General features: G+C 41.9%; 1 protein-coding gene across 1 annotated transcript; it reads left to right on the top strand.

The window, feature by feature from the left end:
* aclya (ATP citrate lyase a) lies at positions 1 to 27,032 on the top strand. The gene is made up of 28 exons (XM_080904643.1): positions 1 to 159; positions 2,420 to 2,580; positions 4,815 to 4,937; positions 12,451 to 12,513; positions 12,642 to 12,832; positions 15,652 to 15,731; positions 16,981 to 17,111; positions 18,215 to 18,333; positions 18,856 to 18,992; positions 19,090 to 19,151; positions 19,247 to 19,364; positions 19,491 to 19,645; positions 20,292 to 20,385; positions 21,892 to 22,033; positions 22,178 to 22,346; positions 22,428 to 22,532; positions 22,629 to 22,825; positions 22,898 to 22,979; positions 23,067 to 23,177; positions 23,291 to 23,418; positions 23,514 to 23,607; positions 23,704 to 23,858; positions 23,948 to 24,098; positions 24,217 to 24,360; positions 24,563 to 24,676; positions 25,191 to 25,273; positions 25,481 to 25,557; positions 25,650 to 27,032. Exons 2-28 carry the CDS (start codon positions 2,422 to 2,424, stop codon positions 25,742 to 25,744), a joined length of 3,279 nt encoding a protein of 1,092 aa, XP_080760769.1. The 5' UTR covers positions 1 to 159; positions 2,420 to 2,421; the 3' UTR covers positions 25,745 to 27,032.

Raw genomic sequence — 27,032 nt, 5'->3', positions numbered from 1 at the left:
AGCAGATAGGCGATGGAGACAAAACTGACTGGGAACCTCGTTCTCCCGCACCAGTGGTCACCGCAGGCGGCAAGAGTGGAGCAACACTGCCGAGGAAATTCACCCATCAGACCATAACAAACTTATACAGCTGCTGACGACATAAAAACAAAAAACAAGGTAAAATACGCCACTTTGTTACTTAAAAACGCGTCTGTGGTTTTTCTTTCTAACTTCCTTTAACTATTTGTCTATTGTTTTCTCTCTCTGTCTGATAAGAGAAGTTAAACTAGTCAGTCCGTAAACCACGTTTAACTTGTACTTTTCCTACATCCTGGTTTTTAGTAAGTTTGAGTAAGACTTTAGTGAGTAGTGATGTGGATGTTTGCCAGATAACTGCGAGGCTGTCTGACCGGTTTGTAAATGAATGAACCAGACTGACCAAATCCTTCCACTGAGGGATGTGTGACTCAATCAGTAACTCGGTCCTTTAACTGTGTCAGGAAGATTTTGTTGTAATAGTTAGTGGGGTTATAATGAAAGCTAAAAATTATACAATGACCTCCAATTTTGATATTGGATTGCATTCTTTTAAAACGGCTTTTTATTTTGCTTCAGTTCTCCCTTTCCCAGGCATCCATCACCCTTTGTTATTAATTTAGGTTATAGTGTGTAATCTGAACCAGTGTTTCTGTGGATCAGTGATATTTAACACCTTTGACAGGTCAGGTGCAACAGAGAAATGAGATGATGTATGTGACCCCCGATGAGCTTTGCTTGAACCACATTTGCTGGTCTGGACTCGGTGCTGTTGTGACTCAGAGACAGCAGTGATCAATAATGAGAAAGCTCCATGACAGTCCCATTAATCCGTTAAAGAAATAGCTGCCAGGTCCGCAGTGTAGCACGCAGAGAACTGCGAGCAGACGTCAGAGCTTTCAGCTTATTAAATCTCTTATAGCAACAGACTGAGCAGGTACTCCATCCCTGAAAGGTTACATGGAGAATCCAGAGCGTCATCAGTTTACCAACACACTGTTGGAGGGTCAACTACATCAGTCAGTGTATCAGAAGTGTATGACATAAACACAAGTGAAGGCATGCAGTTAAAATAACAATGCTTAAATAAAAAATTAAATTTAAAAAACTAAAAACTTCAATGATCTTAAAACAGATCAGATCTAATGGACACCAAGAAATGATGGTAAGAAGGCACATACGTAGATTTTCTCAGTAAAACTGAAATGTCTAACAAGTTCGAAATGGAAATGGTCAGAATTTCAGTAAGTTGAAGTTGAACCTAAAAAGAAAAAAAAGCTAAGATCTAATGCCGTGCTTCTGCAAGATGTTCTGCACAGTATGCAAAGAAAAATGCAAGTCTTCAGTGTGAGATTTTCTCCTGTTTAAAAATGAACAGCTGTCATCGGAGATGGGTTCGGTGATGCTGCAGAAGTACTAGTTTCCTTATATTTTTGCTGCTTCTACATTATTTCTCTCATTTTTAAGTCCTGAAGCTGTTCATGACTGTTCATATCAGCATATTTACTTTGCTGTGGTCTTGGTATTATGAAATCAGATGTGTCTGTGCATAATAGGCTGCTTATAAAACTCAAACACTGATGTCCTGTTTTGACCTCTGTTGACTCCAGTGGAGATGACCTCACTGAGTGAAACATGCGGCAAAAGTGTAAAGTTCACGCCCCACCCTTTAGCAGTAAAATTTTACAGATGTTATTACAGATGCCTGAATTTCTTACTTTACTTCCGTCACATTTTGTCAGTAAAGGAAAGCAGGTCCTGCATCCAAAGATTATTTCTTATCTGTGCTGCATATTTATTGTTTATAATCATCATATAATTCATCTTGCAACTGTAAATTTGTGAGGTGAGTTTATTTAGTCATTTCTCCTCCTGCTCTGCTGGAGCTTTTGTGTGGATCCGGTTGTTGAGCAAATAACTAACTGCTCATGACTTCATTAGTGTGCAGATGAAACAAACCCATACTAATCACATTAGGGTTGGCTTTACTGTTCGTGTCCTGTCAGGTTGAAACAAACCTCATATGTGATTGTCCAGAAGGATAGAAGGCCTGATAGTGCCTCTAACCATGTTTCTTATTGCTTTACCGTTAAGTATGTCTGTTATTACTCACACTGAATATAAACCGCTGAGCTGTCTTTCAGTCATCATGTTAGCAGACCATTTCTTGCCAGTTCTGGGAGCACAGCAGTGCATTAGGGAACTCTTGCATAATTAGTTTAAAAAAACAAAACACCCCCCCCCCCCCCCCCCCCCCCCCCAAAAAAAAAGCATGCTTCAATGTAACATCTTGTGCTTAGTTTTGTTTCTATCCACCACATGTTTGCTTTTCTGTATCAACCCTTACTTCTCATCTGCATATCTCCTCATACATCTCTCTCTGTTTGTCTCACCCGAGCAGTCATGTCAGCCAAAGCCATCTCTGAGCAGACGGGAAAGGAGTTCCTCTACAAGTACATCTGCACATCAGCGGCCATCCAGAACAGGTTCCGCTATGCAAACGTGACACCTGAGACCAACTTTGACCGACTGGCTCAGGAGCACCCATGGCTGCTCACAGAGGTGAGGCAGGAGAAACATTTAGGGCGGTAATATATGTGGATGGTGAAGTAATATTTTATTTAGCTGACTGAACAGTCATCTTGTTATGTCTCTAATTTATAGACCATTGATCTCCAAAGCACAGTCTCTTTTGCTTGTGGAAAAGGATATCCTCTTTATAGGCACGATTACTTAGGCTGGCAGCTGAGCGCTCTCTTGGTGCTTGTTAGCTGAAATCACAGACAGAGGAGGAAACCATCAGTTCTGTTCCATACTTGGTGGAAATTGGGCAAAGTAAAAGCACAAGAAAAAAAGAAGACGTAGAAAAAATTCATATTTGCACCACCAGAAGCCAAATGTTGAGCTGGGTTTTGCATTTTTGCACAGGTTCTCCAGGCTTCCAGTTTGCTCTTCTGTTACGTACATAGACAGCTATCATATCAGTTGATTTAATTACTCTGTTGCTCATCTTGCTCGATGAAATGTCATTCTCTGTTTGCCTCCCTCTCTGCTGATGGATTTTATCTGGAAGGTATTAGGAGGATGCTTAGGGCAGATCCACAGTGATGTGTCCTGCTGCAGAATTGATTCAGAAATTGAATTAACGTTCACCCTCAGCCCTCTCCTCATTTGCTCACTGGCAAGCACCCAGATAGTAATGGCTCCATTGTCATAAGTCATTCTTTTCATCTGAAGTAAGAGGAACTGGGTGATGCCAGTAGGGGTTGTATGTAATTTTTCAATTGCATCGTATGGGATGGTTGGTAGATGAGAGATAATTTCTCAAATACATGGCACCTCATCGTTCAGGTACTAAATACTTGGGATTTCCAGAGCAGTAAGGAATTGTTTAGCAATCCTATAAAAAACATACCTGCAGTCTTGTGGTCTGAAATAAAATGAACTGAGGAAAACAGTGTGTGTTTTATCACTGCAACATGAATATGTCGGCCCCTATCCATGCCTTTTCCATTCATTAATTCACTTTGAAACATTTGGCTTACACTGAAAGCAGAATTCATTCAGGACTGCAAATAACAGCCCCAGATTTGACCATTACTCTGCCAATTAATGCAGTGATTATGCATTCTACTGTTTAATAGATGTAGAAAGCATCATAAAATTCATGATTCATAAATTATAATTCCCAGAAGGCAAAGATTACATCTTTCTTTTTCTTTTTCTTTTTTTCTTTTTCTTTTTTTTTTGGAAGATTGATAAAAGTTAAAATTGCACTGAATAAACTTGAGATGGCATAAAGATAGGCGACATCAGACTCAGTCAGATTCAGACATCAGACTCCATCCTGTTTTTGCACACCTGCCACCACACAAGGTGCTTAGCTCGATAAGTGCAGACTTCCAAACCTCCTGTTATTAAAATCAACACAAAACCTGCGCCGGCAGGTTTGTGGCATGGGTGTTGAGCAGCTCCCGTAGGTAATGGGTATGTGGCTCAGTACTTTTACTATATACTTTATAATGAAATAGTTGCACTGAAGCTGGAAATTTCAAAAGGATTGATTAAGAATCACACACACACACAATGCACCCGACCCCTATGGCGCCTCCTGCGGGTGGTGGGCCTGCGGGAGGATGGGCCCATGTCTCCTCTTCGGGCTGTGCCCGGCCAGGCCCCATGGACTAAGGCCCGGCCACCAGACGCTCGCCCTCGGGCACCCTCCCCGGGCCTGGCTCCAGGGCGGGGCCCCGGTGACCCTATCCCGGGCAGGGTAAACTGTTCCCTCGGTGTCCTTTTCATAAGGGTCTTATGAATCGCTCTTTGTCTGGTCCCTCACCCAGGGCCAATTTGCCATGGGAGACCCTACCAGGGGGCAAAAGCCCCCAGACAACATAGCCCCTGGGATCCCTGGGACACACAAACCCCTCCACCACGATAAGGTGGCGATTCAAGGTGCCCCCGCGACCCGACCCCGGACAAAGCGGATGACGATGGATGGATGATTAAGAATCAGATTTTGGTTGTTTTTTTTGGGGTCATTTTTACCATTGCACTGGTGTCAAATCTCATATTTATGCTGTTAAAATGCATTAAGTGTTACCTCTAGAAACCTCTCCAGCTTTAATATTTTAAATTTGCTCCTTTAAAGTAATATTTACATACTAGTGTAAAAGCAGAATGACTACAGATTAAATTAGAACATTTACTTTAGACTTAGCTTTTCAAACTGAAAAGGTCAATTTGATGAATTCATTCAAAGTTTGCTGATAATATTTTTTCCCTTCCTCCTTCAGAGACTGGTGGTGAAGCCGGACCAGCTCATCAAGAGACGAGGCAAGCTGGGTCTGGTTGGCGTCAACCTGGACCTAAATGGCGTCAAAGAGTGGCTCAAACCCCGCCTTATGAAAGAAACCACAGTACGTCATCCACCCTCTGCCTCTCTGCTGTCTCTCAGGCAACTCCCTCCACCCACCCTTCTGCTTGAGAGCGTGCATTTTGCTGAACCGTCCTCCAGTCAATATTATCCCAGTGTTTTTCTTTTCCCCTTTTTTTCCCTTCTTCTTTCCCCTTTCTCTTACCCTCCTTCCCAGTTTTCCTTGCATGTGCCTGGTTTATGTTTATTCCTCCCCTGATGCACGTTTGCCTAAACAGCTGCCCAGTTTGTTATTGACTTCATTGCTAGCCTGCTGGTATTAAATCAATCCAGTCAGCTGAGGCAAGTGCTGCCACTGAAGAAACACTCACTCCATCAACATAGCACTGAGACGCCGCTTTGCCTCATAAACCCAGAAGTGAGTTACGGAGAGACTGGGTTGGTTCATAAAGCACTGAAGAAGAGTGTGTGTAGCACTGAAACTGCATATCTTCTTGCAAATTAGGTGACAGTGTCAGCAGTGCTACTGGCTGTAAATACGAATAAATGTAGCAGTAGTAATATACCTGCACTGGTTTTTTGCCAGCCCCCCCAACAATAAAGGTTGTTTCCTTAACAAGAGCATCCGAGGACACGCACCCTAACGTTCACATAGAAAGGCGCACACCCCTAACTGTACCTCTATAGTTTCCACCTTTTTCTTTACAACCTGCTCTTTATCTCTGCATGTCAGAGGTCAACTGAAACCAAATCCACCTATATAAAATCACCCCATCAGACACATGGTATTTTCCTCAGCACTTCACAACTGCCGCAAGGTATATCATTTTAATTTTTTTCTTTCGGACCCCAGACACAGCGGTGTGAGGTAGTTAGCACACAATTTGGCTATGTAGAAAACATCGTTTGTTTGGAATCAGCCGAGAGGTAGAATTACTATATATTACTACTTGCAGCCACTGCTGCTCTGTTGATGGTCTGTGCAGTGTTTCAGTTTGCTGGGCCATGTCATCTTTATTGTCCTCTCCCGAGGAGAAGTGTAATTCAGTAGAGTAATCATTTTAACTGGATGAAGTAATTTTGCAGATAAATTACCTTCACTAGTACAAACATGTATATTTTATTCATATGTCATTTACTTCTTTTGCCCTCAAAATGCACACAGTGAATGCATATTATTAAAATACTGGCACTGACCAGTGCTACCCCTCAGCATCCTACTGTAGAAACAGCTATAGCATCGATTTCAGAATCCTACGTCTCCTTGTTATTACATTAACGCATTCACAACGTTTTAGCAAACCTGACCTTTGACCTCTGCTCTTTAGTTCAAGGTCACTTAGATTCCAACTTGTCTGAGATTTTTAGTGGATAAATCTATGGTATCAATTTGAAGCTCCCATGTCATTTCGTTGTTTGTTATCACATCCACAGACTTAGACATCTACGCTGTCCGCCCTCCCGCGGACATTTTAACATTAACTCTTCTGATCTCATATTTTCTGATGCTTGTCTTCCTCTCTGACTCTATTTCAATGAAAAAGTAAGTGGTGCTGTTTACAGGAACAACACCCATACTAGATTAACTTCCTCAACATCACTTCTAAATAAATATATCCTGTCACTTCCTTTATGATGCTCACACTTTGCTTGCCCACACGTCTTCAGTTTTTTCAGTTAGTATTTAATGTTTTGTGGGGTAATAGTGACATAAGTGGTTAGGTTGAAAAATTCAGGTACAATATGACATTCTATAAAGGCATTGCTTTCTATTTTTCTTTATCAGCCTGTTTCATATTTGCCACTTTATTTATCTGAGTATAAGCTACTGTGAGTTTTTCAATCATTTTCACTACTGTCATCAATCTTTTCTTTTTATTTCTCCCCTTGAAAATGGCAGCTTTCACCCTTATTATATGTATTTTTTTTTCTTTCCTCCACGGCTGGTTGCTCTCAGCCGGTCCCTGGTTGCGTTGCGCCTGTTGGCCTTTAACAGAAGAACAGTGACAGCTTTTACTGAATGAGCTGTGGCTGTGTTAGCACTCTATGCCTGCAGTTCTACATGAGAGCATTTCCTTTTTTGTCATTTAAAATGTCAGTTCCTTCATTCACAGTGCTATTTCTGCACTTTATCATTTTTAATTTCATGTACATATATGTCTGCTTCTCCCACAGTAAATTTATCTTTAAATTGGAATTAGGCAGTAATGAAACATCTGTTGTTTTCCATAATAGATAGATATAGACCATGCTATAATGTGTTTTAACCCATGTGAGCTGCTCCCACACAATAATTATATATATATATATATATATATATATATATATATATATATATATATATATATATATATATATATTTATATATATTTATATATATATATATATATATTTATATATATATATATATATAAATATAAAAGATAAGATAAGATAACCTTTATTAGTCCCACACGTGGGAAATTTGTTTTGTCACAGCAGGAAGTGGACAGTGCAAAAGTTATGACGCAAAAATTAGAATACAATAAGAATAAATACAGTACACAGCTGTACAGAATAGAATAAAATAATATACTATATACAGTAGAATAAAATAGAATAAAAATATACAATAAGATAAAAATAGAATACGAATGCTATATACAACTGAGTAAAAATACAACGATGCCAGAAAAGATTATTGCACTTAGTGTTATTGCACATGTGTGGATGTGTGTGTTTGTTCAGTTAAAGTCTTTGTTGTGGAGTCTGACAGCAGTGGGGAGGAAAGACCTGCGAAATCTCTCCGTCCCACACCGTGGGTGCCGCAGTCTCCCACTGAAGGAGCTGCTCAGTGCTGTCACAGTCTGCTGCATGGGCTGGGAGACGTTGTCCAACAGGGATGACAGCTTAGCCGCCGTTCTCCTGTCACTCACCACCTCCACTGGGTCCAGAGGGCATCCTAGAACAGAGCTGGCCCTTCGGATCACCCTGTTCAGTCTCTTCCTGTCCCCAGCAGAGATGCTGCCACCCCAGCAGACCACACCATAAAAGATAGCAGAAGCCACCACAGAGTCATAGAAGGTCTTCAGGAGTGGGCCCTCCACCCCAAACGACCTGAGTCTCCGCAGCAGGTACAGCCTGCTCTGCCCTTTCCTGTAGAGGGTGTCTGAGTTATGAGTCCAGTCCAGTCTGTTGTTCAGATGAACACCAAGGTACCTGTAGCTGTCCACAGCCTCAATGTCCATACCCTGGATGTTCAGTGGTTGCAGTGGAGAATGCTTGTGCCTGCGGAAGTCTACCACCAGCTCCTTGGTTTTACTGGCGTTGATCTGGAGGTAGTTCAGCTGGCACCAGTCCACAAAGTCTTGAGTCAGTCCTCTGTACTCCTTGTCGTCCCCATCAGTGATGAGGCCGACTATTGCAGAGTCATCAGAGAACTTCTGCAGGAAGCACTGGGTGGAATTGTGGGAGAAGTCTGCAGTGTAGATGGTGAAGAGGAACGGAGCCAGAACCGTTCCCTGTGGGGCCCCCGTACTGCAGACGACCCTGTCCGACACACAGCCCTGAGTCCTCACATACTGTGGTCGGTCGGTGAGGTAGTCCAAAATCCAGGTAGTGAGGTGATGGTCCACTCCAGAGTTCTCCAGCTTGTCCTTCAGAACCGAGGGAAGAATAGTGTTGAAGGCACTGGAGAAATCAAAGAACATGATTCTCACAGTGCTTCCAGCGGTCTCCAGGTGAGCGAGGGAACGATGTAGGAGGTGAATGACGGCATCATCCGGGCCAATGCCAGGCTGGTAGGCAAACTGAAGTGGGTCCAGTGATGAGCTTGTTAGGCGCCGAAGCTGAGCCAGGACCAACCGCTCCAGGGTCTTCATCAGGTGGGATGTCAGAGCCACCGGCCTGTAGCTGTTGAGGTCCTTGGGGCGTGAAGTCTTTGGCACTGGTACAACACAGGAGGTTTTCCAGAGCTGTGGGACTCTTCCCAACCTCAGGCTCAGGTTGAAGAGGTGCTCCATCACCCCACACAGTTGGTCCGCGCAGGACCTGACGACCCTCGAGCTGATGCCATCTGGGCCCGCTGCCTTCTTGCCATTAATCCTCCTCAGTTCCCTCCTAACCTGGGTGGTTGAGAGAGACAGGCTGGAGCCTTGTGTTGAGTGTGTATTGGATGCTGTTGTTGGGGGTGGGGGGGAGTGAGCAGGGTGAATAGAGGAGGTGTGAAGTGTCTGAGGTGGAACAGCAGCAGTGGGGGTGGGTGAGTCTGCAGCCGATGTTGTAGACTGTCTCATGGTTGAATCAAATCTGTTGAAGAAATGATTCAGTTCATTTGCCCATCTCACATCCCTCCCAGGCAGAGAGTTCTGCTGTTTGTGGCCTGAGATGGTTCTGAGGCCTCTCCAGACTTCACCAACGTTGTTTTGCTGAAGCTGGTTCTCCATCTTCTGCCTGTAGCTGTCCTTCCCATTCCTTATCAGTCCCCTCAACTCTCTCTGCACCCTTTTCAACTCCTCTTTGTCTTTGGATTTGAAGGCCCTCCTCTTCTGCTTGAGGACAGCTTTAATTTCTGGGGTAATCCAAGGTTTGTTGTTGGAGAAACACCGTACAGTCCTGGTAGGTACGGTGTTATTCACACAGAAATTAATATAGTCAGTAATGCATGTAGTAAGGCTGTCGATGTCCTCTCCATGGTCGTCACAGATCACCTCCCACACAGTCGACTCAAAACAGTCCTTAAGAGCCTCCTCGCTCTCCTCTGACCATCTCTGCACTGTGCGGGTGGCTGGTGGCACCCTGCGCACTAAGGGCTCATACACAGGGACAAGGTGCACCAGGTTGTGGTCAGATTTGCCCAGTGGAGGGAGAGGTGATGAACTGTATGCCTCTTCAGCATTGGCATACAGTAAGTCCAGTGTTTTATTGTCTCTGGTTGAGCAGGTCACATACTGGGTGAAGGTGGGCAGTGTGGAGTCCAAAGAGGCATGATTGAAGTCCCCTGATATTATGAGAAGGGCTCTCGGAGATTGTGTTTGCAGTCTGCTGACCACTGAGTGGAGAGTGTCACAGGCTGCATCCGCGTTGGCCGAGGGGGGGACATACGCTGTTATTGCGATAACATGCGAGAATTCCCGGGGCAGATAGTACGGACGCATGCTAACGGCTAACAGCTCAATGTCTCTGCTGCAGAGTTGTTCTTTCACAGTGATGTGCCCAGGGTTACACCATCTGTCGTTCACAAAAACTGCCAGTCCCCCTCCTTTCCTCTTACCGCTCTCTCTCGTCCTGTCCGCTCGCAGCATCTGAAATCCCGGTAGTGTCACGCTTGTGTCCGGAGTTAGCGGTGTTAGCCACGACTCCGTTAGCATCATGATGCTACATTGCCGGTACTCCCTCTGTGACCAGGTTAGCGACGTGAGCTCATCCATCTTATTGGGCAAAGATCTTACGTTTCCAATGATTACAGAAGGAAGAGATGGTCGATAACGTCTCCTTCTCGGGCGACGGCGCTCCTTCCCAGCACGACACCCCCGTCTTTTCCTCCTCAGCTCGCTGGGAATGTCGGGTCTGTCCGCCGGCAGTACCGCTGCGGGACGCAGCGCTAACAGCTGATCCTTACTGTAAACAAAGGATCCCTGCTCTGGGTCCCCAGACACGCGTGAAAAAAGTAGAAATAAACTAAGAAAAACGACCAGAACTAGCACAAAACGGTAGAACATGGTTGCAGAGTCTAATTACTGATACGATAGTTATAAAAAATTACGAGAAGAAAAGATAAGAAAGAAAGAAACTCAGATTGAGCAGAGCTGCTGTAACAGGCTGCCGCACACGGGGGGCGCCGGAAGATGTATATATATATATATACATACATACATACATACATACATACAGTGGGGCAAAAAAGTATTTAGTCAGCCACCGATTGTGCAAGTTCCCCCACTTAAAATGATGACAGAGGTCAGTAATTTGCACCAGAGGTACACTTCAACTGTGAGAGACAGAATGTGAAAAAAAAATCCATGAATCCACATGGTAGGATTTGTAAAGAATTTATTCATAAATCAGGGTGGAAAATAAGTATTTGGTCAATAACAAAAATACAACTCAATACTTTGTAACATAACCTTTGTTGGCAATAACAGAGGTCAAACGTTTACTATAGGTCTTTACCAGGTTTGCACACACAGTAGCTGGTATTTTGGCCCATTCCTCCATGCAGATCTTCTCGAGAGCAGTGATGTTTTGGGGCTGTCGCCGAGCAACACGGACTTTCAACTCCCGCCACAGATTTTCTATGGGGTTGAGGTCTGGAGACTGGCTAGGCCACTCCAGGACTTTCAAATGCTTCTTACGGAGCCACTCCTTTGTTGCCCGGGCGGTGTGTTTTGGATCATTGTCATGTTGGAAGACCCAGCCTCGTTTCATCTTCAAAGTTCTCACTGATGGAAGGAGGTTTTGGCTCAAAATCTCACGATACATGGCCCCATTCATTCTGTCCTTAACACGGATCAGTCGTCCTGTCCCCTTGGCAGAAAAACAGCCCCATAGCATGATGTTTCCACCTCCATGCTTCACAGTAGGTATGGTGTTCTTGGGATACAACTCAGTATTCTTCTTCCTCCAAACACGACGAGTTGAGTTTATACCAAAAAGTTCTACTTTGGTTTCATCTGACCACATGACATTCTCCCAATCCTCTGCTGTATCATCCATGTGCTCTCTGGCAAACTTCAGACGGGCCTGGACATGCACTGGCTTCAGCAGCGGAACACGTCTGGCACTGCGGGATTTGATTCCCTGCCGTTGTGGTGTGTTACTGATGGTGACCTTTGTTACTTTGGTCCCAGCTCTCTGCAGGTCATTCACCAGGTCCCCCCGTGTGGTTCTGGGATCTTTGCTCACCGTTCTCATGATCATTTTGACCCCACGGGATGAGATCTTGCGTGGAGCCCCAGATCGAGGGAGATTATCAGTGGTCTTGTATGTCTTCCATTTTCTGATGATTGCTCCCACAGTTGATTTTTTCACACCAAGCTGCTTGCCTATTGTAGATTCACTCTTCCCAGTCTGGTGCAGGTCTACAATACTTTTCCTGGTGTCCTTCGAAAGCTCTTTGGTCTTGGCCATGGCGGAGTTTGGAGTCTGACTGTTTGAGGCTGTGGACGGGTGTATTTTATACAGATGATGAGTTCAAACAGGTGCCATTCATACAGGTAACGAGTGGGGGACAGAAACGCTTCTTACAGAAGACGTTACAGGTCTGTGAGAGCCAGAGACTTTCCTTGTTTGAGGTGACCAAATACTTATTTTCCACCCTAATTTACGAATAAATTCTTTACAAATCCTACCATGTGTATTCATGGATTTTTTTTTCACATTCTGTCTCTCACAGTTGAAGTGTACCTCTGGTGCAAATTACTGACCTCTGTCATCATTTTAAGTGGGGGAACTTGCACAATCGGTGGCTGACTAAATACTTTTTTGCCCCACTGTATAGATATATAATTATTTTTTATTTATTTATTTTTTTAATTGGTGCTCCCTAAGAAGATTATTATTGTGTTAATGACTTGCAGGTGGGAAAAGCCAAGGGTGTTCTCAAAAACTTCCTCATTGAGCCATTTGTCCCACATAAGCAGGTAAAATAAATTCCTACCTTCTTTATATCTTAGCCTATTCATATCGTATTACTACAGATGCTAAATCAAATATTTAAAGTATTCAAGAAATATAATGGACAGATTTGTAAACTTTATCCATTGGTCAGGAGGAAGAATTCTATGTGTGCATATACGCCACTCGAGAAGGGGACTATGTGCTGTTTCACCACGAGGGCGGGGTGGATGTAGGAGACGTCGACGCCAAGGCACAGAAGCTACTAATTAAGGTGGATGAAAAGATCAGTGAAGACCTGGTGAAGAAAGACCTGCTGACTCATGTCCCCAATGACAAGAAAGTGTAAGTGGGATAGAAATGGTAAAGGGAGTGCATGTGCAGAATCTTGATGTGTGCAGGGTAGACAAAGACTGGGAGTGGACACAGTATGTACAGTTTATGAAAATGAGCATGAAACTCAGCATTAGTTAGAATTTGCATTTTTTTTTGCATATTACAGACTAGACTGGGGTTTCTGTTATTGTGTACTCTGTCAGTTTCTGCATATTTAGCCTTTAAGGAAGACTAAATATGTTCTCTTGCAGGAGTAATATTGTATATTGCCTTTACACAGTCTCATCCTCACAGAATAAGCAGCATCTTTGTGAAACCTGTTTAAAAACTAATACACCTTTTACATGATTAAATTGTTTTTTACAGGAAGCCTTTACCTTATTTCGTAGTAAGTCCCCACAAAACAGTATGTGCACTTAAACAAGAGAACAATTAAACATTTATAGACCTTCTCATATTAAAAAAGACAACATTACTGAATAAAAACATTGCAAAATAATATTTTATTAACAATTTTATGTTCATTAATACACCCTGTCACCCAAACATTGATGTATTCATCACTAAACTGCTAAAAATAGAAGGAACTACTGACCAACAGGGAGGAGCAGCAAATAAATTAAGCTGGAGAGAGCACTTTAATATTGGCAGTAAATGTGGGGGGAGCAGTACACGGGCAGAGGTTTTCCATTTGCCCATTAGACAAATGACAAACTCCCTCCTTGGCTTTGCCTTTCTTCGATCAGCCTCCACCTCCCAGCCTTTTTTTTTTCTTTTTTTAAACGCTACAGCCACATTCAGAACACGTCCACTTATTTTGATGGGAAGGATACAGTGGCTGACCCTCCGCCAAACCCTCTTATCCATCTCTTCAGCATTGCTCTTGTGATGGCAGATTCTGGCCGTCTCACTGTCTTGGCTGACATTGAAGAAGCCATCCCAGAAATCACTCTGCCAGCCCCAGCTCACCTCCTCACCCCCACAAACACTTTTTTTCCTCACACTCTGGACTCAAAACAAAACCTGCATTTAGCTAGCAGACATGAGAAGCTGAGTCACTTGGGGTTTCGGTCATTCTTTTCCCCCCACGGGCCACTCGACGACCTGACAAAAGGCTGATACGGGTACAGAGGCTCAGAGCTGCCTGCAGAACTGACAGACAGGAGAGGAGAGCAAAGCACTGCCTCCCCTACAGCAACCTCTCACTTCTCTGTTTTGACATGTGATGGAGAAGGCAAATTAGATTGTTTGCATGCAGCTCCTGTTGTGTATATTTATAGCATTATTGTTAATATGCAGAGGATAATTTGTTTTGCAGATTAAAGATAAAAATAGTTAGATTCAATTCAAGAAATTGAATACAGACCATAGAAACTGTGCTTTGCATGTGAATGTTTTGCAATTTTTACATTTTTTTGTCATGGAGATTTTGATATTCAAAAAGAGATGGATTCACAAAGATGAGTCCTTTTGCAAAGTTTTCATTGCTGTGTGTCATAAGCATACTAAAGGGACTCATGGGAATCAGAGTCTACCTAGGCAAAGATCATAGACTGTACTGTGTATAACAGATGGGCCCAGTCTCATTTTCTCCCTCACATCTGCCATCTTTTATGATTTGCCACAGGTGGATCTGACTGAAATAACATGAATGACCCATGCATCTGTATCACAAGCATGGAGACAGAGCACAGGAGGGAAAAACAGCTGGCTTCACAATATGCAACCCAGCTCTAGAACTCTGTTTCACTATTGATTCACAAGCTTGTGACCACAAATAAATTTCACTATCAAAGGATAATTTTAGCACCCTATTCCTAATTATATTTTGCTATCAAGATGATCTAATTAGTTAAGAATTTTTTTAAACATAATAAAATCACCACATAAATAGATCATACAGTCATCCATGATGCAAATTCTATACCTTTAAAATGCAATGTGTAAAAACTAAGTATAATTAATGTCAGTATAAAGGAGTTTTCCTTTTCTGTTTTATCCTGTTTGTGATTTTGCAAAAAGCACAGCTGTTTGCTTCCTCAGCTTACTTCTGTTGGTTGTGACTTCCACCACACTGCACCTTCATGCAATACAAAGTCCATGGGAAGGGCAGTGCAGTGTTTTCTCCTCTCTTTTTGAATCGCTAATAATTAATTGCCCTCTTTTTCTCTATCCTGCTTGACTGTCTCGTTTATTATAAGTAGGACTATGATTTACAAGATGAACATCTTGCAGATTAGATTAAATGAGGTTTCGAGCACTTCCCCATTTGTTTCAGATTTTACACCTGGCAGCCTGTGTCTGTCATTTAATTATACTGTCTGTGGTAAAGGGTAAAGTCATGCACTCATATTTATACTTTGTAGTCCTTCCTTATCTAAACATTCTGTGGCTTGTATCAGTCATGCTTCATAGAATAGATTTATAAGACATGAGTCACCACTAATATAATAATAATAATAAAACCTTATTATACTGGGGGAAACAAGGCGTCAGTGACAACTCTAGGGAATTTTTCTTCATAATAAATTGGCTGTAGTGTATTTAGTTGGCAACTTTTTTTCTTCAAAGCTAGTCTTTCAAGCTATTACACTCAAGTAAGTGACTAAGAGCTTGAGCTAGCCCAAGATTTGTAGCCAGCAATTTGTTTTATATCAGTGGATTTTTCATGTATTTAATTTCCCCCCCCTATTTCTAATGTGATTGTCTTGTATTATGCATCACGGCATCCAGACATCTCCATTTAATTCAGGCACTGCTGCAACCAATCCAAAAATCAGGCTTTTATACACTGAACTTATTGTTTCTCTCTCTCTCTTTTTCTGCAGCATCTTGGCCAGTTTCATTGTTGGACTTTTCAACCTGTATGAAGACCTGTTCTTCACATATCTGGAGATCAACCCTCTGGGTAGGGTTTTTTTTTTTCTTTGATTTTCTCAAGTCCACAATAACATCTCAAACTATATCTGAACAGGCTACTGTTATAGCATCTACACTTTATTCTTGCACCAGCTTATTAATATGTTATCAGGTTGTAAAATTGGAAAGGGGACATCAAAAGGAAATTAGAGAGGAAAGCATCACAAAAAAATCATCATGAAACACACATTTTTGACACAGAGGGGGGAAAAACATTAAATAATACATGCACTTTCTGTTTGATGAAGGCAGCATGTGTTTGCAAAGATGTAATTAGTAACCAGTACATGCCCTCTGGTAGTTTTTCCTGTTGATGTGGTGTAAGTTAAAGGATGTATAATCACTGTTTTTTTTAAATGTGGGTTTTATTATATCCAGAAAAGACAAATTATATGGAAAAATGCTCTATCATGAAAACAGGCTATTTTTAGACATAGGTGAGCCCACAAAAGATGTCAGATGAACAAATCTTGAAAATAATACTTAACGAAAGAAGACCTTAATCAAACAGACCTAACCAAATTCAGTTCAACTCAGTTTTATTTAAGTAACCCCAAATCACAACAACAGCGTCTTATGGCACTTTACATGGTAAGGTAAAGACCCTACAATAATGCAGGGAAAACCCCAACAATCAGATACCCCCTATGAGCAAACACTTGGCAACAGTGGGAAGGAAAAAAACCCCTTTTAAAAGACAGAACCAAGCTCAGGGAGGGGGAACTATCCACCATGACTAGCAGTGGAAACCACAGGGACTAAAAAGTAAATTTAATGTAAAGAAACCACATTCCCTTAATGCGGTCTCAGCAGATGGTTATGTTCAATTGGTTGGCATTTAAAACACCTTCACCCTTAGCCTCCTCCTTTGTTCAAAATAAGGCGGAGTGCATCAACAGACAAGTAACACAAGAAAACCGAGGAAATAAATAATTAATGTATCTTATATAAATCAATGACAAAACAATATAAACCAAATGTGGGTGCCATCATTTAGAATACAGTGTAGTGTCTTAATGTGTATTAAAGCACATTAATCATACTTAATTAAATCAAACTAATCATTTGCTATACAGCTTCAATGACTGCATGTCACAATAATGTGGGAATGTAAGAACTTAAATCTGTATCTGATTTATATGATTGTGGTGTGTGTTTAATTACAAGATTATTTCTAGTTTATACTAGCATGCTGGAGTATACGTTTTAACATTACATCTTGACATCTCCCCTTTTAGTGGTCACAAAAGATGGAGTTTATGTGCTGGACATGGCCGCTAAGATCGACGCAACAGCTGATTACATCTGCAAGGCCAAGTGGGGAGATGTGGAGTTTCCTCCACCGTTCGGCAGGGAGGCTTATCCCGAGGTGAGGGGAGGTCTAGAGGGACAGAGGTAGAGATGCATCAGACTTATAATTGTGACCTCTTGAGACTGTTTCTTATTATTGCTCATTAGCTTTTTATCAGAGGTACAGTAGAACATCCATCACCTTCATCATTTCATAAATTGTGCCTTCCCAAACTAAAATAATGGCACTGTTTCAGTTAATTAAAATGTCCTAGACCTCTTGTGATGGCCTTCCTCAGTACTTTAAAGGTAAGAAGAAGGGGATAGTGTTAACTGCGATGGATCCTGTAAACCTGTTTTTAACCTGAAGAATAAATTGTATTTTTTTTTTAATGGGTTTAAACAGGTTAGCTCCTGTATAATTATTTAGAAACAGTGGTATCGTCAAACATATTCACACGTAAAAATACTGTAGGTCTCACTTTGGAGAGGAAACGTGTCTCCAGAAAAGATTGCCTGGGCTGCAACATGTGCATAACGATTTGGAGAAAATAAATAAATTTACCCCATAGATGCATGAAATGTTCTGCTTTATTTGTTGTGGGAGCTATATTTATAATAAATGAAAGACCTATAACATGAAAGATTGTTTCAATAATTAGAAGATGAATAAGACTGATTATTGTACTTTTGAATGACACTGACAGAACTTAATATTTAATGTAGTTAAATATTAACTCGTAAGCTTGTAAATGGAAAAGGGCTGGGTTTTTTCTTTTTCATTTGTTTACAGGATGGTTGTTTTTTTGTCTGTTTTTGGGTGAAACATGTGGGAGCTGGTTTGAGACAGACTGTCTGTCTGTGTAGCAGACGGCCCGGTCTAATTGGGCTGCTGCGAGTCGAAGTGGAGATGAGGGACAGCAGGTGCCTTTGATTGGGAGCTTTTTTTACTCTCAGCCACCAGCTGTGGACCTGACTGTCACAAACAACCACTGATGTGCATCACATCCTCTGTCGCTGTCAATATCTATACAGTATTTCTAATTAATGGCCCCTTTAATGTTACAGGGCAGGCAAAGGACAAATTACAACTATGTAGTGAGATGCTTGTAAAAGGTCCGTCTCTGATTAAGGCAATATTTAACAGTGCCCGTACTTCTTTTCTTCCTTTTCCTTTTGTAGGAGGCCTATATTGCAGACCTTGATGCTAAGAGTGGAGCCAGCCTCAAACTCACTCTCCTTAATCCTCGAGGCAGAATCTGGACCATGGTGGCAGGCGGCGGTGCCTCAGTGGTGTACAGGTACTCAGTCATAGTGCTAACATACACACTAGAATCCATGGCTCTCAAGACTAAACAATCTCTAGTATTGATCACCATTAAATTCATTCCTCTGTGCATAATTGGGTTTAGTATTAGGGGAGAATGCCAGAGATGCAGTAGGGATACTGATAGTGCAGCAGTTTAGACTCTGCCCATTCAGCTGCCAGCTAAATTGGATTCCTAGATGTTGCAGTTTTACTGAGAGTCTGGAAGAAAGAGCGGTGCCTCACTTGCTCTGCCGTCTGTCGGGGGTGTAGAGTGGGACTTGCAGACCCATCAGGCGTGACTAATTATTTCCCCTGTGCACTGTTAAGTTGTATCTGTTTACAGTGCAGTATTAAATGAATAAAGGGGATGTGTTCTGGAGGTCTGTTTTTCCTGAAGTTGTGTTTATTGTTGCAGCTGAAAATGCCCCATATAAGAAAAACAGAGCTGTGGTTGCTTTTGTTGATCTGTTTCTTCTCTCTATTCTATCTCTTTACTAATATGAAACACCCTCAGTGACACAATCTGTGATCTTGGTGGGGTTAACGAGCTGGCCAATTATGGAGAGTATTCTGGAGCACCGAGTGAACAGCAGACCTATGATTATGCCAAGACCATCCTATCTTTGATGACGAGAGAAAAGCACTCTGATGGTGGGAATTGTGTAAACTTTCTTACTTACTTTCTTTCTTTTTTATTATTAACAATATTATTTCTATATGAAATTATTTCCATATTAATGTGTTCCAGGGAAGGTTTTGATCATCGGAGGAAGCATTGCAAACTTCACAAATGTTGCAGCAACATTTAAGGTACAGTGTGCATTTTGTTTGCATGGTGTTAATATATCAATATTTCTTATTTAATGTCATGTGTTAATTGAGCATCTCTGTCATTTTGGACAAAGGGAATTGTTCGGGCTATCAGAGATTATCAGGAGCCACTGAAGGAGCATGAGGTCACTATTTTTGTGCGGCGTGGAGGCCCCAACTACCAGGAAGGTCTAAGAGTGATGGGAGAAGTTGGTATGTTTTTCCTGATATGTTATAAATTTAGGCTTCATATTGTAATCTATCAATGTAGTCTTGAGACTAAGCACCTGCCAGCTGTTACACACCACAGTTAATTCGACTCTGGACCTTTCTCCACAGGAAAGACCACTGGCATCCCAATTCATGTCTTTGGCACAGAAACCCACATGACTGCCATTGTTGGCATGGCCCTGGGCCACAGGCCAATTGCCAACTTGCCTCCTATTGCTGCCCACACTGCCAACTTCCTCCTCAACTCCAACAGCAGCACATCGGTATGACGCGCACTGGCCTGATAAACCATCGAGATATTCTTGCAATTCACTGTGAAGTGTATTTACATCAGTCAGTTCCCTCAAATGTAGGTTGCATGCCACAGCCTCTGTTTCAGTCACTATTATCTTGTCCTCATAGTGAACCAGATTACACAGTTCCCTGCAATGCTCTTATATAAAGAGCATTGCAGGGATCTGTGGGCTGCTTTAGTCGTGAGTCTGCAGTTGGAAGTGCAAGGTTGTAGCGCGCCGCTCGAGGCATCCATTAAAAATGTGCAGTGCAAGATTTCAGCAAAGGAAGTGCGTGTGTGTGCATGCCTGTTTGTCTTTGCTTCAGATGTGCGCTACAACAGAAGAACAAAGTGAAATGAAATATGAATTGTCCTACTGGGAATTGGTGTGAATAAATGTGGAGTACTAGGAAACTGGGGTCATCAACAAAAACTATTTTTAATAGATTTCCAGGACACATGCACATCAAGTGCACGTGATCTCAACTTATCCAGCGGCTCTACCATTTATCACAGCTATCACAGCTAAAGCTGTCCCAACTAGGCTGTCCTTACTGAGAAACGGTTTTTTTTTTTTAGATATGCGAGGGGAAAAAAAGTTACTTTTTTCTTCTTCTTTTTTTAATACTTTCTAGACGCCAGCGTCCAGCAGGACTGCTTCCTTCTCTGAAAACAAAGGCAAAGTTGAGAGTTCACCAGCAAAGAAGCCTAAAACTGGAGCCCCCGTTGGTGAGAAACACCCCGACCATGAGACTACACAATAAATGCCAAAACCTTTCTGTTTGTCATACTTGCATCCATAGCTGGACTGGCCATCGGGCATACCGGGCATTTGCCCGGTGGGCCGCTGGCGATTTTTTGTTTTTATGGGCCGATCGATTTTTTTTTTTTTTTTTTTGGAAGGGTATAAATAATGAAAGGTGTTGGATTGGCCAGTTGGTCATGATCGACTCTGGGCTGGACCAATTACAGCCGAGGAGGTCGGATGCACCCTCCCCCTTGTTTAGCAATCTTATAGACGAACTAAAGAAAATGGAGAACAAAAAAAGGAAAGAAGGTGCAGAAAAAATTAGGGCCAAAAAGAAACGAGCCCTTCAGGCAGACGCTGCCAAATGTGTAAAAATAACTGAATTGTTTGGCGGTAGCTATGGCATAGCTTCCACAGATTTAGCAACATCAGCAAGTGGTGGAGGCCAGCAGGTGGATAAGGGAAAGGGGAGGCAAGAGGAGGAGAGACCGAGGCGGCCGCCGGTCATAGTGGCAGAGGAACTGAACTTCAGGCAAGAAGTTATGACCTGCTGTCTGTGTCAGATATAAACCAAGTTTAGTTGTAGTTTGTTTTTGTTGTGCTGACTTTTTACAGGCGCTTAGAATAACTGGTACTGCGTACTAGCTAGCATGATGGAGTTTATATACTGCTGGGCGGGTGCTATGAAGTTACTGATAGTAAATTTTATTTTATGCTTCAGGTTAGTTTCTCAAACTCCTCAAAATCTTAACAAATTGTGCCAATCCTTACATGTTGCACCAGGCTGATTTATCATCTAAAGTGGAGAAGTCTGTGACAGAGGAGACAGAAGAGCAGCAGAGAGAGATGGAGAGATGACTTCATGTCATCCATGAGGGATGCATTTGACATATGTTTCACATGTTATAGCCCAACAAGTTACTCATAGCAATTTAAATACCAGCAATCAGTTTTTGGCAGACAATCACTTTTTGGCACAACACCGGCTATTGCAGTTAATAATACAACAGCTTCTTGCCATTTTTTGTGTTTCTTTTTATCGCTGTGTAACTGAGCTCAATTGAAAGCCTGCATGCGCTAGTACCTCTTGCCACAAGTTCCCAGAATCCTTTGCGGTTTTACCCCTGAATGACGTCACATTTTTGGTGGGCCGGTCTCTAGTCAAAATGCCCGGGCCGATTTTTTGTCCCAGTCCAGCCCTGCTTGCATCCATCACTGGATAGTAGGTAGAGGCGTTGTATGTCTGCACAGTTCACTATAGGTATTATAGCGCCCTCTGTGGTCAGCAATAGGTTTCTGCAAAAACTATTTCCATGCTTCCACTTTCAAATTTCATTTTCATATTTTCCAAACTCTGGGAGAAAATGGAGGTTACAGTGTTTTAATACAAGGACTCACATATCGATTTTCTTTTTTTTTTATGTCCAATTTTATTTAAACACTGCTAACAGTGCCACCAGTATCTAAGAGTTTTCCTTTCTCTGTAGGAAAGGCAACTACCCTCTTCACTAAACACACAAAGTCGATAGTGTGGGGCATGCAGACTCGTGCAGTACAGGGCATGCTGGACTTTGACTATATCTGCTCCAGAGCTGAGCCATCTGTCACAGCTATGGTCTACCCATTCACGTATGTATGCTGCGCCTGTCCTCTTTAGCTTGTGTCTGCTCTCAGTGTAATGCCCGTTTGCTGTAATATAACTGTAAGAACCTCTGAGAGTACTGTACTGTTTTTACTGTTTCTTATATGCGTTTCTTGTTGGCTGCCTTCCAGTGGAGACCACAAACAGAAGTTCTACTGGGGACATAAAGAGATCCTCCTCCCTGTGTATAAGAACATGAGCGATGCCATGAAGAAGCATCCAGATGTAGATGTGCTCATCAACTTTGCCTCTTTGCGCTCAGCCTTTGATAGCACCATAGAGACCATGCAGTACCCACAGGTACCCAGCTGCAGCATCTGTGGCCTATAAAAACTTTAATAAGGGCTTCACAGTTAAGCATTTCTCTTTGTTTGTCTTCAGATTCGCACCATTGCCATCATTGCTGAGGGAATCCCTGAAGCCCACACTAGGAAGCTTATCAAGACAGCAGATGAGAAGGGTGTCACAATCATTGGACCAGCAACTGTTAGTTTTTCTTCACCTCTAATGAGAATTTACCAGATCTTTCTGTTTTGTTGTTGTTTAATTTAAGGAAACCACCTTTTGTTTTGTTTTGTCTAGGTTGGAGGAATCAAGCCAGGCTGTTTCAAGATCGGGAACACGGGAGGCATGCTGGATAACATCCTCGCCTCCAAGCTGTATCGCCCAGGAAGCGTGGCCTATGTGTCCCGATCAGGCGGCATGTCCAATGAACTTAACAATATAATCTCCCGCACCACTGATGGTGTATTTGAAGGTGTGGCCATCGGTGGGGATAGGTACGTATGTGCTTTTTGGCTCTGGATTTAAATGTGGTGTGAGCTGGGACATAATTCATAATTCTTCTTCAGATACCCAGCCTCTGTGTTTACGGACCATGTGCTGCGCTACCAAGACACTCCTGGAGTAAAGATGATTGTCGTACTGGGAGAGGTGAGGAGTAAATGATCACACACTGGTGCTCGGAGCTTTAAACTGTTGTTGGCTGCTAATTTTTGACTGTCTGTGCCCTTGTAACAGATTGGTGGCACAGAAGAATACAAGATCTGCCAAGCTATCAAACAGGGCAGAATCACAAAGCCAGTTGTGTGCTGGTGTATTGGCACCTGTGCCACTATGTTCTCCTCAGAGGTAAGAGGGCAGATTTAGTGTTTGATGCATATTAAACAGATGAGTAATGAGACATTCCAGAAATTAATTGTCGCTTTAATTGTGTTCTTCAATGTGTTACACAATGTGTTCAGGTTCAGTTTGGCCACGCAGGAGCTTGTGCCAACCAGGCCTCTGAGACAGCAGTAGCTAAGAACAAAGCTCTGAAGGAAGCTGGTGCATTTGTCCCTAAAAGCTTTGATGAGCTTGGGGATATCATCAAGTCAGTGCATGTTCATGAGGGGGAGGGTTAATATTCTTATGCAGCGATTCTTGATCTAAATGTAATTAATTTTTGTGTTATTTTTAATTTTGCAGCTCTGTATATGATGACCTTGTTGCGAAGGGAGTTATTCAGCCAGCTGAAGAGTTGCCTCCTCCCACTGTACCAATGGATTACTCGTGGGCAAGAGTGAGTATGCCAGAAAGAATAACTTTTTAAGAGCAGAGCTTTTAAAGGGTGTGATGGCAGTTGTTTTTCATTTTTCTCATTGTTTTTGCCTTTCAGGAGCTCGGTCTGATCCGTAAGCCAGCTTCTTTCATGACCAGTATCTGTGACGAGAGAGGTCAGGAGCTCATTTATGCTGGCATGCCCATCACTGAGGTCTTCAAGTCAGAAATAGGTCTCGGAGGCACTCTGGGGCTGCTTTGGTTCCAGAGGAGGTCAGGCTTGTAACTCAGCCATAAATAGCTCCGGAAAAATCTTTGAACTATGCAACCTTTTTATGATATTTCATCATCTTTGTATGCAGGTTGCCCAGGTATGCCTGCCAGTTCATCGAAATGTGTCTAATGGTGACTGCGGATCACGGCCCTGCTGTTTCTGGTGCACATAACACTATTGTATGTGCCCGAGCTGGCAAAGACCTCATCTCCAGCCTCACCTCAGGCCTTCTCACCATTGTAAGACACCCACACCTGTCTTTGATCTATTTACTTGATTTATATAGCTATAAAACTCAACCACCTAAATGTAATCTATGTCTTTCTTCCTGTAATGTTTTTTTTTAATTTTTTTTAGGGTGACCGTTTTGGAGGCGCTTTGGATGCTGCAGCAAAGCAGTTCAGCAAAGCATTTGATAGCGGCATGCTGCCCATGGAATTTGTGAACAAGATGAAGAAGGATGGCAAGCTGATCATGGGCATTGGACACAGAGTCAAGTCGGTGAGTACCATGGCTACTTAGCGTGTGAGCATCTGATACAGCATCGTGTTATTCTGGCTAAACTAAGTATTTAAAAATACAAGAAATATAGATGTGCACCATATCTAATAATTCTTAGATCATGAGCTAATACTGATAGAGGAAGACAGCAATTTTGACTGGGGAGAAGAGATGTTGAAATTGAATTGTCTGTGCTTTTCAGATTAACAATCCAGACATGAGAGTCCAGATCTTAAAGGACTTTGTGAAGCAGCACTTTCCTTCCACACAGCTGCTGGACTATGCTCTGGAAGTAGAGAAAATCACCACCTCTAAGGTAAGCTTGGAATAGCTTTTGGAAAAAACTAATTTCTTACATTATAGGGGACTTATTCTAATTATTTCCAGCTCCAAATTGTTGGACTCTACCAAAGTAGCTTTGCATAATTCAGTTCAAAATAATCTTTATCATCCAGGGCCTTGGTGCTGCCAGTTCATCGTCTGTCTGAAACAAGTGATTTTAGCTTCTCTTCACTTTTAACGTCACAATCACTTTAAGCGGAGCTTCGTCTCATTGGCTGCCTCCATAATCAATGAAATTTGGGATATCACCTGTTTTTCACATCTGTATCCAGCAAAGAGCAGAAAAAACTGAAGCTGAATGTTTAGAGCCGTCTAAGCGTTTGGCTAACACAGATTATATTCTAACGTCATTATTTGAAACTCTTATCATGTTTAATATGAGTATTTCTTATTGTAATAATGTCTATATATAGAGGGAGAGAGGGAAATTAATGAAGGGTATGAAAAGTCCACTTGTAATGATTTTATGCTGTACTTGTGTTACCAAGAAACCCAACTTGATCCTGAATGTGGATGGCTTCATTGGTGTGGCTTTTGTGGATTTGCTCAGGACTTGTGGTGGATTTACACGGTGAGCCAGTTTCTCTTTAAAGTTTAAACCAGGTTTCTCTTAAGAATGGCACTTTAACTAGAATTAAGGGATAGCATAGTTTTTCTTCCAGGCTTTTTAATAAAAATGATTACTTAGGAAGATGTGCTGAAACTTGTTGGGATTATGTGACAGAAGCATGTCTATATTATTAAAAAGCCCCTTTCCCTGTCTACCACACATTCACAGGGATGAAGCAGATGAGTTTGTGGAAATTGGTGCTCTGAATGGCATCTTTGTCTTGGGTCGCAGTATGGGATTCATTGGTGAGTTATCTGCGTGCATGGCAATGTCTGCAAGACAGCAAACACTTCTACTTTGTATGATAACCAGTCTTTCTTTTATATATCTCCTTAAGGACACTACCTGGATCAGAAGAGGCTGAAACAGGGTCTGTATCGCCACCCTTGGGATGACATCTCCTATGTACTCCCAGAGCACATGTCTATGTAATCAGAGGGACTAAACCATATAGCAGCAGCAGCTGTTTGGTCCCTCACCCTGCCATTAGTACCCCTGCACATACTGTGACATCATCTCAAATCAGTGCCATAACATAGGGAAGATGTTACGATTAATATAGCTGTAAATGCCAAGTGGTGGAAAGAATTTAGTTCTGGAAACCTGTCAGCGCTGCTCACATGATTAATATATAACCTGCTAAACTGTGAACCTTCCATCTTAAAATTTGTTTTGGAGAGCAATCGGATGAGGTATACAGTGGAGGAAGTAAACAGAAAGTTACTGATGACTAGAGAAGTACTGTTGTTTACCCCCAAATAATACATCAATATATTAAAGTAGCATGTGTGTCTGTGCGACAGTGTTTCATGTTTCTGTGCTGCTCTCTTCACTGTGCCATTTACTACAAGAAGTGAACATGTAGTGCAATAATTCCTATATAATATCAGAACATACTGTACATCAGATCTGTATTTGTGTACATATGAATTAATACTTAACTAACCAAATGGTACAAGAATGTTATAATTTGCATTTTCTGTATTGCCTTTGACACAGTAGTAATGAGTGATGCTTGTAGTCTGCTTACTGTGGGTGATGGGACCATTTTTATGAGTCATACCTAGCAGGTACTGCCATTTGCAGTGTGCAGGAAATGTTCTCTCCCAGCTGGTACAATATGAGGGAGTATTTTTTGAAAGCATTAAAATGGTCAGATAATGTTATTAGTCATAAGAACAACAAATATGTAATTAGTGGGGGGTTATTTTTGTTTTTTTTTGTTTTTCCTCTTACCTTAAGAGGCTGCCATTGCATATGATAAATGAGACACAGTTAGTAACAAAAAGCTAAATTATTAATAAAAATATCTTTGAGCCAGCACAATTGGGGTTAAATAAAATGTATTATTTTTGTATAATTAATGAGGTATGGTTTTTATTCATTCTGATTTTTAATTCTTCTGAGTGCAGTTTTGAAGGTTGTTTCATGCCTGGTGTGAAAATCTTTTCAGAATGACTGAACTTCTTTAGAAAAAAAAAAAACAAGGTCCAAAAGGGTATCTATATGTGGCAGGCATCGCCAGTGTTATCCATTATGCAGTTGTGGTTAAAAAGTGTATCAAATCTGTGAGAAACCAGAAACGTGTTTTCAGTGTCTTCATGTTTTATGTTTTTTATCTTTGAGTGTGAGCTAAGTGTTCCTGTGTACTGATTTGTTGTATGTTGATAACGGTATAATTAAGTACATTAAAATGTAATCATTAAAATGTATCAATGCA

Source organism: Rhamphochromis sp. 'chilingali', assembly GCF_963969265.1.
Source record: "Rhamphochromis sp. 'chilingali' genome assembly, chromosome: 15".
NCBI lineage: Eukaryota > Metazoa > Chordata > Actinopteri > Cichliformes > Cichlidae > Rhamphochromis > Rhamphochromis sp. 'chilingali'.
The sequence above is the reverse complement of the archived record's forward strand: the minus strand, read 5'-3'. Positions and strand labels throughout refer to the sequence as shown.

Excerpts from the sequence above, each read along its gene's own strand:
- aclya (XM_080904643.1), top strand. The coding sequence starts at position 2,422 with ATGTCAGCCAAAGCCATCTCTGAGCAGACGGGAAAGGAGTTCCTCTAC. Across the intron at positions 22,347-22,427 it reads AGACCATGCAGTACCCACAG|ATTCGCACCATTGCCATCAT; the intron begins GTACCCAGCTGC and ends GTTTGTCTTCAG. Across the intron at positions 24,677-25,190 it reads AGAAAATCACCACCTCTAAG|AAACCCAACTTGATCCTGAA; the intron begins GTAAGCTTGGAA and ends TGTGTTACCAAG.